Here is a 14,607-nt window from a genome sequence, read left to right on the forward strand (position 1 = left end):
TAACTAACATTGTAAACTAGCTTGTTACCCTCTTACTGCAAGCTAACAAGATAAAACTTTCAAATGTACAAATTATCGTACCATTTTTACACAAAACAAAAGATAATAATTATTTTATCGACACTCATACTTACAGACATATCTTGTCCAAGGCAACAACATTTTAAGATCCGTATCAGCTTAGAACAATAACATTACGGTATCACTTTCCGCCATCTTTTATTTCTTCTTCACGTTCTCATTTTTTTTCCTTTCCCAAAGTAACCGAACCCAAAGTAGCCACTAGAGGGAGCTCTAGGGCAGCTTACAACTATAATATCCGATTTAAGTTACAAAAGGCAGAACACACAGCAATTTACTGGGCATCAATCAAATGTTAAACGACTACCACGTCTGGTACCGACTAGTGCCAGTAGCAACAATTAGTCAACTAATCGCGTACATCCCTAATGAATATATTATTTTTACTTTCATAAAATTTTTCTCTCAAGTCTTGGCATTCAGGGAGCAAAGACTAACTATTCTAAATGACACACTCCAAAAGACATCCGCTTTGCCTTTCTCCAAAATGCAGAATTAGGATAAGGTTATCGCTGATAATGATTTAAAGCTTTTCAATCTAGGCTTTCCAAACAGGAGAAAATTCTATATAAAGAGGTTAAAAAAATTGTTTGTTTGGTGTGATGGATTGCTTTTTGAACATGGAGATGGATGGGAACGTCTATATATTTAATAAAAGCAGCTGCATATTTTGGAAGATGCGTGGAAGGTCACACATGTCCTCATTGTCCATTTAATATAAACTGCTGCCAGGAAATGCATTCATCCAGCGCTACACTTAGAAATGCATTGCCAGTAATGTCCATGAAGACTAAATATCTTTTTGTTTTAAAACCTTTAAGTCTTTTGTGTTTCACTGATGGTATATTTAGCCAGGACGAGCTGACCTCCAGTCCCAGTGGAAATGCTGGCATTTTAACATAGCACAATGGAAAGCCTTTGAATTTGCATTCATTTTAGTGAGCCATAAAAGCAACAGAGGTTCAGAGCTGGCTCGGGGACTGTCCAGCAGTGAAATGCCCATAAATACTGATGATTAACTGCATCTGTGTGTAAATGAGCCAGCCAGTGACACTCTGGCTCATTTTCAAACAGCGGGTTTCACCTTTTCACCATGCAGAGAGGAAACCTGCAAAAACATTTAACGTTGAGACTTACACATACATTTTTCAGAGTACAATGGAGGCTGTATCACAAACACCTCTCTTCCTGGTGCCCTTCACAGGCTACTGTGGGGTTACTACATTACAAGGTCTTTCCGTTGACTCTCCATTGCAAGGTAATGTAGAAGTGTGTGGCCTCATTGTCTGGTGGGATCAACAAGGATGTTTTTTGGCCAATGGAACAGGAGACTATTGATCCAGAGATCACTCGATTACCTTGACAAACAGTCAGAAGATAAGAATAATGTTCGCAGGCAGGCCAAACATTCCAGAAAGATTCATAAATTAGCCTCCAGTTTCATCACAGCTTTAATTACCGTAAGCAAATCTGTGCCAGTATACCATTTGTTAGCAATGTCAAGAACCTGTTTGTCATTTGTGGAAAAATGCTTAGTTGAATTATTTAAAGAAGTGTGTTTGTGGAACACAAAAGCATAAATTGCAGTCATGCCAATACACAGAAACCTAGAATGATGCACACATAATAAGCACTTATTTAGTGGCAGGAAGTGCAGAGTTATGGTTAGTGATGCTAATGACTTGCTCGCTGATGTACTGTATTAGCTAACTCTTAAAGAGCATTATTTTCTGCAATATTGTTTTTGTTAAGTATCACGTAAACCACTAACTGATTGCCTGTTGAACCAATTAAAGGTTTGAGATATATAACATCAGAAAATACTGAAATATTCTAATTTTCTAAGCCTGAGGTCGCATCGTCACTTTGCTTATATTTACTGCTGCAAATGCTAAAGATATTTGAAAATCAGTGCAGTTAATATTGTGCAAATGTTTGGGCTGTTTCAGAAAACGGGCTGAACATTGCCACTTTCTTAAAAACACACAACTGCTGTGGCACCAGATATTTACAGACGAGGACTGTTGTTGTTTATTGGTTTGATTTTACCCACCAGGTGGCGCCAAAATAGTAAGATTATCTGTAAGGTTTCGATCGTACTTCCAAGTTTGACATTTCTTTTCTTTGCACTTCTCTTCTCTGCCTTCTGCGCGCTCTAAAGTACCAAAACGTATCCTTTTCTGTTCTTCACTTAGCTCTTTCTCTCTCCTTGAAGTCGATGCCTTCTGTATCCAGTTGATTCATAATATCAGATCACATTTCCTCTGGCCTTTTGTCTAATGGGCTTTTTGCAGATCTCCTGATTGGGATGGCAAGTGAAATATTTGTGTGTGCACAAGAGAAGTCAAGGTTACCCTTTGATACGCCATCTGATTCCAAATAGCTATATTTTCTCCACATTTATCTGATGAAGACAATGTACCTTTCAGATATGCGTACACAGCTGCAGCTGTGCTCTTTAGCTGTTGCCTTCCCCAAAGTGTCCCCTTGTAGCAGTACTGTATGACTAAGCAGAAACAGCTTGACTAGTACAATGATTGATATCTGATACTTTGTGTCTTACTGAATGCCTTCCGAGAACTATTTCTCTCCAAGAGGTAAGATCGTCTGTCTTAAGTGGACTGAACCTGAGCTGCCTTTTTGTTTTGTTTTGGGTTTTTTGCTTTTTCTCATCCTGTATTCTTCTGCTTGTTTGTTCCCGCCTATGTTTGTGCATGTGTTGCTGCAGTGGTGTTATTTTGTTGTTGTATTGTTTTATGTATTATTCTGTGATATCAGTGGATCTACTACGCTTTGCCACCTAGATCCCTCCCATGTAAATGCATTGTCATGAAAAACCTTTGAATCGTCGTGTTACAATGCAAAGCTGCAGAGCGTGTCATAAGAACGTGACATGTTTGAAGAAACACTCTACAAAAGATGAATTTGGTTAGAAAGGTTTGCCCAGTAGTTTGGAAGGGGAAAAAATAAAAGAACTTTTTAAAACACCAATCAGAAGTGTTCGTTTCAGTGGAATATTTCTTTGTTTTCTCTCAAGATCCAAGTTAGTGTATCCCAGAGTAAAAAATCCCACCAGTATTGCCTAAGACTTGAAAGGCCTGCAGCTTTGCAGCATGCTCTTTTAAAAGCAGACATGCTCTTTTTTTGAAGTCCTACTGTGTATTCACCTACCCCTCTCTCTCTCCCTTTCTGCTCTTTCCCTCTCCATTTTTCTTTTGTGAACAGTTGATCAAAGTATGTTTGAGAACTCCATTGCGCAGCAGCAGAGTCCCCAGACCTCGAGGCCAGGGCCGTCCTCGACCCGGCGCGCCGCGGCGACGACTAATTCCAACCCGGGGTCCAGCTGTGTGGACTCGCCCTCCTCTGGAGGACAGCAGAGGCTGAAAAATGCCATTAACCTGGGCAAGGCAGTCGGGGCAAAGGTTAGTGCGACACAAGCAGAAACGGGACATTGAGCTCAGCAGGTCCTGTATTCTTTTACCCTTTGAAATAAGCTCATATAGTGTGACTTATTGAAAGGAACGCAGGTTTAAGCTCTTTTTATTCTTTCAGCTGAGCCGATAAACATTTGTATCAAAACTACCTGCAAAGGTTAAACCTTTCTCTCCTTCTCGTCTCTCCTTCTTTCAGGTCAATGACTTGCTAAGAAGAAAAGAGCCCAGCAACCTCGGAGACATTGGGGTCACGGAGGTCAACAAGAATGTTGGTGCAGTTTGGAGCTGCATGGAGCAACTCAGTGAGACTGCTGCCAGCAGGTATGCACCCTCATATCCACACACACATTCATACTTCATCTTAATACTGAGCAAACCGCTCCCCCCAAATAATTAACAGGCTTCTACGTCAAAAGATTTTAGGATGAATATGTGAAACTCGGAGGCCTTTCCACACGTCTAATTAATTAATAAACCCACTGAAAGACATTATCTTAATTTATTCAAAGATATTCCATTACCTATACTGAGCAGAGGACGTATCTATCACTGCAGAATTGGGCTGTGGGTCAGAAAAGGTGAATAATTTACGATTTTTCCTGTGAAATGTGGCTTTAAATTAATGATGATACATCAGAGGTGCCTGGGAGATGCCTGGAATTGAATAAGCCAGTTTTTCACTTTGAAGTTTTCAGTTTCAGGGGGTTTATTTTAATTTTTTGTTTTTTGAATATGCCGATTTGACATGTTTATGTACTCTCATAAACGTACTTTGGAGGATTTTTCGTCTGTTCTCCTGAAGATTGGCCGAGTAAAAGTCATTTTTCAGCCACTCAGGTTCCATTTATCTCCATTCGCTGCACCCAGAACAGATTTAGCTTCATTTAGCAGCGATCTAAAGATTGTTCTGGACCACCGGCTGGTTCGGCAGACTTATAGCTGACTCACTTCTCATTTTTGAAACGTGAATGCATGAGATGAGGTGCGCAGGACCCTCCCCTGTTCCCCAGACAACGCAAGTCCTGCAAAGCCTCTGACCTCCTTAACAAGGTTTATGTTTTTTTCTTGGGTTTTTGATGTTAATGATGCTGTTTTTGTGACAAAAAGGTGCATTTTCTGAGGACAGACAGCACAGCAGTGCTTATTGAACTGTCTCCACCTGTCAGCTGCATTGAAAGGTCACACAACAGTAATAATTTGTGATCGCCTTGGCCTCTAGCTACAGGATTACGTGCTGACGTCGTCTGGAACAGCTTAAGAATTTAGAGTGTTTTTTGTAAACACGCTCACTGAACTCAGTGAGGAGCACCGAACACGAGCGAACGTAGGTTTAAGCTCTTGTAGCTTCTCTCCAGCCGCCTTCCTCCTCCGTCACTCAGCTTGTTCTTATTAGTAGGCAAGAGCAGCTTTGAAGTCTGAGTCATCCTGCCAGGTTTCATTCTTCTATCAGCTGAAGCGGCATGCAAACTTTGGATGGCCTTTGTTCGACAAAGTTTCATTCAGTTAAAATATGAAACAATTGGTGGTTCTTTGATGCAACAAACGGCCCCTGACAGGATTCTATTATTTTGCACAGCGGGGCCATCAGCCAATTAGCTGTCAATTTTTCTTGACATGTTTAGTCATAGTCCCGCCCACAGTTTTAATGTGTACCGACTGCAAAATCTGAAGTTCATTTTGCTGCGTTTTTTCTCTGCCTGAATAGTTTGTGCCTATTGTAAATGCAGCATTACATATGGGTTATGTATGGATTGCTTCCTTAGTTATTACAAACCCTAGCTTCAGTGTTTGTGCCTGTATGTAGGCTCTGTGACAGGTCATCTGCTTTTATCTGCATCCAAATGCAGTTCTAGGATGTTTTACACAACGTAACGTTGTTATGAAGGAGGAAACTATCTATCAGAGCCTAAATTGTTTTTGTAAAGCAACAGACAGTGCCCGAGAGAGGTGAAGAACAGTGCAGGCAGGGTGGAGTGGGTGGAGACAAATGTCAGGGGCAATTTGTGACAGATGGATAGTGGTGAGAGTGAAAGGGAAGGTTTACATGATGGTAGTAGACCTGCTACAGTATGATTTATGGTTTATAGAGGGTGCCACTGAAAGAGAGACTGAATCTGGAGGTGGCAGAGTTGAAGATTTCTGTTGGGAGAGAACAGGAAAGATCGAGCGGTATGAAGACAAAGTCAGAGAGGCAAGACTTAGATTGTTTGGACAAAGGATGTTGAAGATGAAGCTGCCAGGAAGGAGGAAAAGAGGAAGAGCGCAGGGAAGATTCATGGATGTAGTGAAGGAAGGCATGCTGGGGATAGGCTGAGAAGCAGGTTGATGATCTGCCATGACGACCACCAAGGGGAGTCATGAGGCTGTAAACATGCTGTTTAAGCTTGAACAGCTCTGGTCAATTCAAGCAGCTAAACTTCATCAGCATAAAATATGTTTAGGAATCGATTTCTTCTTTGTGGCAGCATATGGCAGAAGTTTCAACTGTAGTCACCACTTAAACGTTCTCTGTCTGTCTTTCGTTGCCTCCCTTAATCTCCATTTTCCCTTTTCTCCCCCTACCTTTATTCCTCTCTTCTATTCCAGCCACATCACCTCCTTTGACTCCTTCCCTCGGCTGGACCCTCCACCCCCATCGGGGAAGAAGCGCCTCCCTCGAGCACTGAAGACGACCCAGGACATGATGATCTCCTCTGACCCCGTGGTCTCCTCCCCCGACCCTGTGGATTCTTCCTCCTTCCCTTCCTCCCCTGAGAAGACATCCCCCATCACTCAGGAGGAGATAAGGAATGAGGAGGAGCAGCAACAGAGAAAGGAGGAGGAAAAGAGGCCATCGGGCCCAGCAGAGAGGAAACCCGGAGCTGATTCTGAGACAGCTGAGATCAATGACAACGTGGATACAGTGATAGGTGGAGAAGAGGATGGCGTAGAAGTGGGAAGCTCTGATGAAGGCATGGATGAACAAGGGCTCCAGCTCCAGCTCTCTGTACCAGACCTCATCAATAAAGATCCCCCTCTGGATTCCAAAGCCAAACAATGCGATGTCTGGCAGAAGGCGCCGGGGCCAGACTCGCGGCTGGCTTCCACTCCCTGCTCGGGCAAAACTCCCTGCCGCATCAGCCTGGGCGAGGATGTCCTGCTGGGGAATGGCGCCCCCTGTAGCAAAGCCACTGGAGGGAGCACTGAAGACATGGAGCACCATCCAGACCTGCTGTCGTTTGAGTAACACACAGAGCTGCGGCCAAATAACCAGTTCAGTAGAGAGTTTTTCTCTTAGTGTCCATCCCAGAAATGTGTGTGGAGGTAATTCAAACAGACTGCAGCGAGTACTGCAAATCAAAAATTCACTGCCACTTTTCAATTTTTCAACTCGATCTTCTCTGGGCTTTACTTTAGGAAAAGAGAACACGTACTTCCAGAACCGAGGGCTCTTTATCTTTTTTTAATCTGATTTCCAGATGTGGGATTAGCTGAAAGGTCACGGTAATTACGCCTTGCTTTCTAACACGGCTGATCTGAGGTCAGCTGGGCGCTTCAAGAATCTTGTTAATGAATGAAAACAAAAACTGACCAGCATGAGACAATGAATGAGCAGCAACAGAGGAAATAAGCGGGACTCTTTTTTGTGCAGTTTTTTAATGCTTCTGATTTATTCGCTGTGTATTTCTTATGTATATCAGGTGTCTAACGTATCATGCCTTCCTCAGTAATGTAATGATGATGTAACAATGAATGTTTTAAGTGAGATGGAATATCCTTTAAATGGGCTAAAATGTTACAGACAGTTATTGGCAAGTGTAACCACAAACATTAAATTTTATATTATTTTATCAGTATTAAGATAAAACACTATTGTATTTAGCACCACGATATTTTCGCTCTATTTAAAGGGACATTTCATTGCATTTTTGGTATAAATCATACAAACGCTGCTGCAGCTATAATGTACATTTAGACTCATTTAACGTAAAACTCAAGTGTTAGGAGTTAGGCACAGGCTCGGGAAAAGAAGACGGAAGTGAGGGGTGGAGAGGCGGAAAGGATGTGAATGTGTAAGATGGAAAAGGTTAGCGAGGAATTTCCTTTCAGTTCAGTCGATATGAAATGTCACGCAGCACTTTCTACTGCAGGAGGGCGAAGCCTTTTGACCCTCAGCTTCACCCTAAAGAAATGATTCCTGTTCCTTCTTGAGCCAACCTGGAAGAGAACTTTCTCCAAAATGGATTTTTGGAACACACTTAAACTTTTGTTTCAGTTATATTTATATAGCGCCAAATCACAACAACAGTCACCTCGATGCGCTTTTTCTTGTAAGGTGAAGAACCTACAATTATAGAGAGAAATCCCAACAATCAGACGGCATCTGATGAGAAAGCACTTGAGTGAGAAGGAAAAACTCCCTTTTAACAGGAAGTAACCTCCGGCAGAACCAAGCTCGGGGAGGGGGGGGAATCCAAACCTACATGGCCCTGTGTAAAAAAGCGTTCGCCCCTTAAACCTAATAACTGGTTGGGCCACCCTTAGCAACAACAACTGCAATTAAGCGTTTGCAATAACTGGCAATGAGTCTTTTACAGCTCTGTGGAGGAATTTTGAACCACTCATCTTTGCAGAATTGTTGTGACTCAGCAACTGTTTGTACCATAAAAATTTGATTGCCTGGAAGGCGAAGGAGCTGTGTGTTTGGATCCAGGCTCATAATTTGACCATAACTGAAACACCAACATGATAAAGATTTCCAAAATCATCTTCCCGCTGTGGCTGAACTGAAAGCAAATTCCAGTGATCTCCACAAAATCCAGATGGAGAGTCGAAAGAGAGACGGGTGGAGGGACGGGCAGCTTTTGGAGGGAGGGCTGCTGGAAAGTTGTTTCTGAGCTGAGGAGGAGCAGGATAATTAGCTGTCAGCAGAAAGAGATGAAAGAGGTGCGTTTTTATTTGAGCAGATCATTAAGTGACAGACCAAAGACAGAAGCGATTGGCTCAGTCAGACATGCTGTTTTTTGTCACATTATTTTAGTGAGAAAGCAGGAGCGAAGATTTCTGCAGAAGAGAATCTCTCTCATTTACTTTCACTTCATCGGCTCTGGAAAAAAAGAACCCAAAGCCTGTGTATTAATACCTTTGTCGTAGCAGTTCGCATTTGAAACTTTCTGACTCAGAAAGGTTTTTTTTATCACTGTAAGAGTAGCACAATCAAGTTGCCATGGTTATTGTAGCACAAGCAAAGCTGTATTTTTATAACACTACTGTGTGAGCATCTGTTCTGCAGATCTGTGCGAGTGGATTAAAGTGGACTTTTGAACTGTGGAAAGTGAACACAAAGATCCCAATGCCCAGACACTGAAAAGAACCCATTTTCTGCGAGTGGCCTCAGTGAGTGACCTGCTGTCCTTGTAGGGATACACTAAAAATATCAAAGAGCTCCCAGAGGACAGCGAGACAGAGGCACAGGCATCATGGTCAGGTCGTGCCCGGCAGAATGAGAGGAATGTTGGAGCTAAAGAGAAATAGATAAAGGAAGCTTTGTCTCAGTCTGTCTCTCTCTGACTTGGTCTTACTGCCATCTACCACCACAATAAAGCAGCTGATGTCTCCCATTAAAGAGTTATTTCACCCAAGTCACAAAACATAATTGTCCCATTAGCTTTAACAAGCAACCTGCAAGACACTGTGGAGATTTTCTGCTGTTTTCAGCACCCAGAGCATTGCTCATGAAGTGAGAGTGGCAGATGTGACAGGTGGAAATGAAAAGTAGCTTTTAAAAAAAAAAAGAAAAAATGTGTAAACTGACCCTTTTAGGTAGATGCAAGAGTGAAAAAGTATCATTTACTATTACAAAAAAACATAACTACTGACAAACACTGGTGTACAGCACGAGCAGGGAAAATATAGCCACCATTATTAAAATGGGTTTCTTAAACCAAAGCAGTTTGTTATAGAGGATAGCTAAGGCTGATGATGTCAGGTATCCCTAATATGGTCATTTAAGTCCCACCCACTTACTGTACAAACTTACTGTTTGTGAGAGGCAACCAGTCAGAAGGAATGTGGCTTAAAGTGAGGGGAGGGCTTGTGTTTGGCCTGATGAGCTGCACCAGCATGAGGTAAATGAGGATTTTCTTGAACAGCAAATATTACAAAACCTCTGAAGTAGAGTCCAAGAATATAAATCTGTTGTATGAAACGTGAGCAGAAGCCCTGCCCACCTTAAATGGCTCAGAAAAACTGAAATCTGTCAAGTAACGACCAAAACAGATTTTTTTTTTCATGTTTATGTAGAGCTCATCGGTCCCTAAATGAAACAAAAACCACCCTAAAATAACAATTGTAACTTGTAGCCTGACGGTCGATGATAAGCCAAGTGTCTCTCAGCACGGAGATGAACCACTTATCAGAGAGGCTTTGATGTGATCTAACAAACACGCAGGAACGGATTGATAACAGCCACTCGGATTGAGTCAGAAGGTAAAAGCAATGCAACGCGATCATTAGTTCAGAGAATGCAACGAGCAGCTTTACGAGGACACAAACACTAAAAAGCTGAATTCTTTTATTTGCTGATGAAGGAGGAGCAGTGTACTTTTTATGGAAATGTTGTAAGGCTATTTTTGAAAATTCTGTGAAAATGCTAATCACTTTGTTGCTCTAACAAATGAAGGAAAGAGATTTATTTTGATATACAGTCAGAGGCAATCTGCGTTATTTAGCTGCTGCAGAATTTGATAAATGGAGAGGAAGAAAATGACCACGCTTTGTCTGTGACGTCGTGTCTTGCTTTTGTCTTTTCAACGCTGGTCGACATGATTTCAGCAGACATGATGAATGAAGGAAGATGAGTGCTGCACGTGGAGGCTTTTTCAAAACAAGCCCGAAGAAGACTGGGACCTTTTAGCAATTCTGCTTTAACTGTTGCAAATTATGTGACTGTCTTTTTTTTTATAATGAAAAATCAAAATGATTCAATAATTTTTTGCCTTTTATCCTCCTAATGTAGTTTTTTTTTTTTAAGTGGGGAAATAATTCCTCCAATGGCTGTAATCTTCTGAGAAAACAAATCTGAAAATAGACTTAATCATGAACCACTTTTTGTCTTCTGTGTCTTTTTCAAAGCTTAACAAGACCTTTTCTTCATCATTTGTTCTGGGAATTAGTCTGTGTTTTGTCTTTCCTTCGGCTCACGCCTGCCACTCAGTGACTGCTTGCACAGAGCTCTCATCCTTATCAGTTCCATCAGTCAGCGTCGATGGGCCCCCGTGTGTCCTCACTCTGTTTGATGGATCATACGCTCTGAGAGGCGCGGCGGTGGCGGGGATAGAGCGGAAACCGCTCTGATGTTTAATTCATCTGTGTTTGTCCTAATTCGTGAAACTCCTGGTCACTGGCCACCACTGGTGTAAACAACCGGTCGGCTCAGACGTGTGTGCAGGTCTTGTTGCTGTTTAATAATTCAGACGTGATGCACTTATTGATTTTCTACAAAAGAACCCAGACCTTCATGCATAATGAATCATCTAGGGCGCGAGATAGCTGGGTGCAGTTTCTCGACCCAACAAGTTTCTCTCTGCTGTGTCCTGCTGAGTTTCTCAGCTAGTTTTGTATAAGGAAGCGCCCCCAGCAGTATGAACGAAGGTCATGCTGCGGTTGTTCTCGAAAGATTAATTTTTATGTAGTTACTCAAACTGAGATTGAGCTGAGATACTCTGCATAGCTTGAGCTTATATTTCACATATTGCAACTTGGTAGCAGTGTTGGTGAGTAACGAAATACATGTACCGCCGGTATGTATTTAAAATACAAAATATGACAGACATCTTAACACAGGCAGCCGTAGCTAATTTGTTTTTTTTTGGTGCAGCATGCTAAACAACCTTGCTAGCATTAGTTACTAACTGTCTTGTCCAGTTATGATCACTTCTGGCTCTAGTATCAGCATAGCTGCATCCAAAAAGATAATGTTATGCCTCCAAAACAACACAAAGTCTAAAACCAATCTGTGATATCCCAGTGGCTATGGCAATCTTTTATATACTATCTATAGTGCAGTCCACCTCATAGACACCTATGTTGTGAGTTTGCCACATTGTGCTCCAAAGCACAGGCTGGGTCTGACTGAGCCTTCATGAGTACATCCACAGTATGTTCTTTCCATCACAGCCTTATTTGTATGAGCCAGTCTACAAGGCACGGAGAGATTTGAAAAGAAAATTAGGACAGACAGAACAAAGCTGCTGCTTCTACAAATGAGCTCTTCCATGAATGCCTTTCAGAGTGTTGTGAAAGTGAATAGATGTTCACATTGATTATCAAAAATAAATCCCATAGTGAGCGTGAAGCCATAATATGATATGTAATACAGGCTGTTCTATTATCTGATGAAACGAGCAGTGTCTTCGCAGATGCTTCTTGCTGCTAGGACATCAGAAAAGTTTGCTCACTGACTCCAGCCCTGTGATGAAGAGGTATGTGTCAAACTGATGAAAGGGTGCACAGCTGTGCCACAATAACAGCCAAATTCTTTCTAAAAGTAGGCTAAGAGACATTTTTGTAAGGAGGAGTAGTCGGTGTAAATCGTCCTGCCTTCTGACTATGAAGATGACCTTTTCCAGGATAGCTTTATTTTGTAGCCTGGGGGATTCCAGCTTCTTGAACAGAGGATAGATATTAGTAAACTCATTATTAACAGTGCATTGAATGTCTATTGTATATTCTTAGCAAATATTAACTGTAGTTTTAAACAGGAGCTTTTCTAGGATTTTTCAAATAAGGTGGCACATGGGGGTCCAGAGCCAGTGATGGGGTGGCAGGGTGTCTTTGTATTGAGTTAACCTGCGCATGTCACGGTCCTGGGTCGGCGACCCAGTGTTTTGAGTTTTGTATCATTATTGAATTTTGATTTTGTCATAGTTTATCTTTTCTAGTCTTTTGGTTTCTGTTTCTGTGTTCTATGGTCTGCCGTATTCCCTAGTCAAGTCTGCGTCTGTTATGTTTCCTGTTTTACTTTGAAAGTCTGTGTCCCATGTCAATGTATTGAGTCTCGCTTCCCCTAGGTCTTGTCATGTCAGATTACTCCCAGCCGTGCTCTCCTTGTGTGTCTCATTTCCCTCGTTATCCCTCAGTGTATTTAAGTCCCGTGTTTCTTTTTGTCAGTGTCACGTCGTCTGTGTTACATCCCTCATGTCATGTCAGGTTAAGGGGTTTCAGGATTGTTGTGCAGTTCATGTTCCTGTAAACGATTCATGTGTTTCATCATGCACTCTGCACAAGGTCCTGCTCATAGTCATTGCCAGTCTTCCTACTTTGTCATAGTTAAGTCACAGTTTTCTTAGTTTAGTTTTCCCAGTGTAGGTTCTACTTTAGTTTCGCCACTGCCTGTGCTGCTTTATGTTGCCCCCTGTATCAGCCATAATAAAGGCTCGCCTTTTGTTAAAGTTAGTTCTGTCTCCTCGCCTGTGTCCACACCTGGATCCAACACACACACCTCCGCACGGCCTGCCTCCACCAATCATGGCAGCGCAAAGGAAAGTAGTTAGGAAATGATAAGCACTGAACCTGTGAGGCCACAGCAGGAGTTCATTCTTTTTGTTTTACAGTGGGAAAAAAGGATGCAGCAAGCATTATGTCACCCGCTGATTTGTAAAGTCCTTTCACAAAGCCTTGATTTGAATATTTTTATGCCATCACAGTCTTGGTGTTTTGAAATCAGCTGTGAGCAGGTGCTCAGAGTAAACAATCACTTCTGTAACTACCAGTCCATTTAGCCCATTCCCTGGTTTTCCATTATATCGACACTCAGACTGTATGATCTAAAAAAGTAAAGTACCCTTGCCCCTCTCTAAGTCAGGTAGCAGTAACTGAGTCAGTTAATTATGTAATAGTATATGATGTGACCGGTGTTTTAGTGCTACTTGGCTTTAAAGGCACAGTCAGTAATTTTTTAAAGATGACTTAATAGAAAACCAGAATGTTTTACTCGTAAATATACATTGATTAATGCATAACAAATTGATGTTTTCTCATAAACTTAGAATTAATCCATTAAAAGTAAATGGGAGCAGGTATCAGTTTGTGGAAGCCGCCACATTGCCCCAGCATTTTAAATACAGTAACTAAGATGGACTGAGATGGATGTTCTGCCTAAATGTGGATATGCGTGTGGTTAGAGAATGGCCACACACGTAGTATGACTTATATGTTACTTTTAATTTAAAGTTCACAAACTCTTTCAAACAATTTTTGATCATTTAACATTTGTAGCTGTATGACGCGTCTTTCTCATTCTGTCTTTATCCCCCATCACCTCTCCTCTCATTCCACCCTCATGTTCACCTCCTCACCTCAAGGCTTATCTCTTGAACTGAAGTCACGGTTCTAAAACATTTATCTATTTTCACAATTGCTAACATAATGTCAGCTTATGTTAGACTTAAAAAACAGACAGTTTCAGTAACGCTGGCTAACAGTTTGTGTATTTGTCCTTTAGGAGCCACCATAGTTAGTCATGGACTTGAATTGGTTGACTGCAATTTGCAATCTCCTGACATCTAGTGGTGAGATTTTGCACACTGTACCTTTAAAAACATTGTACCAGTTTAGCATTTCAACCAAAGCTTGGCCCCTGAGAACACCCTGATGAATATTAACTGGTGTTGTTAATAAGCCATTGATCTCTGACTTTCTTTATGCCTACAAACACACCAGGTCCTCACAGTGTGGCTTGGATCGTTTGTGGTTAGTGAACAAACTTGTCTGGGATCTCATCACGCTGAACACGTACAAAAGTTTTCTCATCCTCTGTGTGTTTCTCATATGTGGGCAGCACTCTCGACCCTCAAGAGAAAACATGTTTTCCAACCCATTAGTCACTGCCAACTGGCAGGATAGAGTTCTTATCACGTTTATTGATCAGCATGGGAAAAGATTGAAGTTTTTTATTTGTGTGTGTGTGTGTGTGTGTGTGTGTGTGTGTGTGTGTGTGTGTGTGTGTGTGTGTGTGAGTGTGTGAGAGAGAGAGAGAGAGAGAGGTAAGAAAAGGACTCTGTTGCCCCTGTCAGGCAAACAAAGCCTCAAACCAGCTTTAGCCACACTGTAA

At 41.8% G+C, this 14,607-nt stretch overlaps 1 protein-coding gene across 3 annotated transcripts in view; it reads left to right on the forward strand.

The window, feature by feature from the left end:
- LOC102198647 (capon-like protein) overlaps window positions 1–10,471 on the forward strand; it is a 158,820-nt gene extending 148,349 nt beyond the window's left edge. For all 3 annotated transcript variants that reach the window (XM_013913826.1, XM_013913827.1, XM_013913828.1), the window contains exons 9-11: window positions 3,307–3,503; window positions 3,712–3,836; window positions 6,102–10,471. In XM_013913826.1, the coding sequence (XP_013769280.1) occupies window positions 3,307–3,503; window positions 3,712–3,836; window positions 6,102–6,741 (962 nt within the window). In that variant the 3' untranslated portion in view covers window positions 6,742–10,471. The remainder of the gene's footprint in view (window positions 1–3,306; window positions 3,504–3,711; window positions 3,837–6,101) is intronic.
- The last annotated feature ends 4,136 nt before the right edge of the window (window positions 10,472–14,607 follow it).

This window comes from Pundamilia nyererei, unplaced genomic scaffold (genome assembly GCF_000239375.1).
Source record: "Pundamilia nyererei isolate P.nyererei 1_Seehausen unplaced genomic scaffold, PunNye1.0 scaffold00153, whole genome shotgun sequence".
NCBI classification, from domain to species: domain Eukaryota; kingdom Metazoa; phylum Chordata; class Actinopteri; order Cichliformes; family Cichlidae; genus Pundamilia; species Pundamilia nyererei.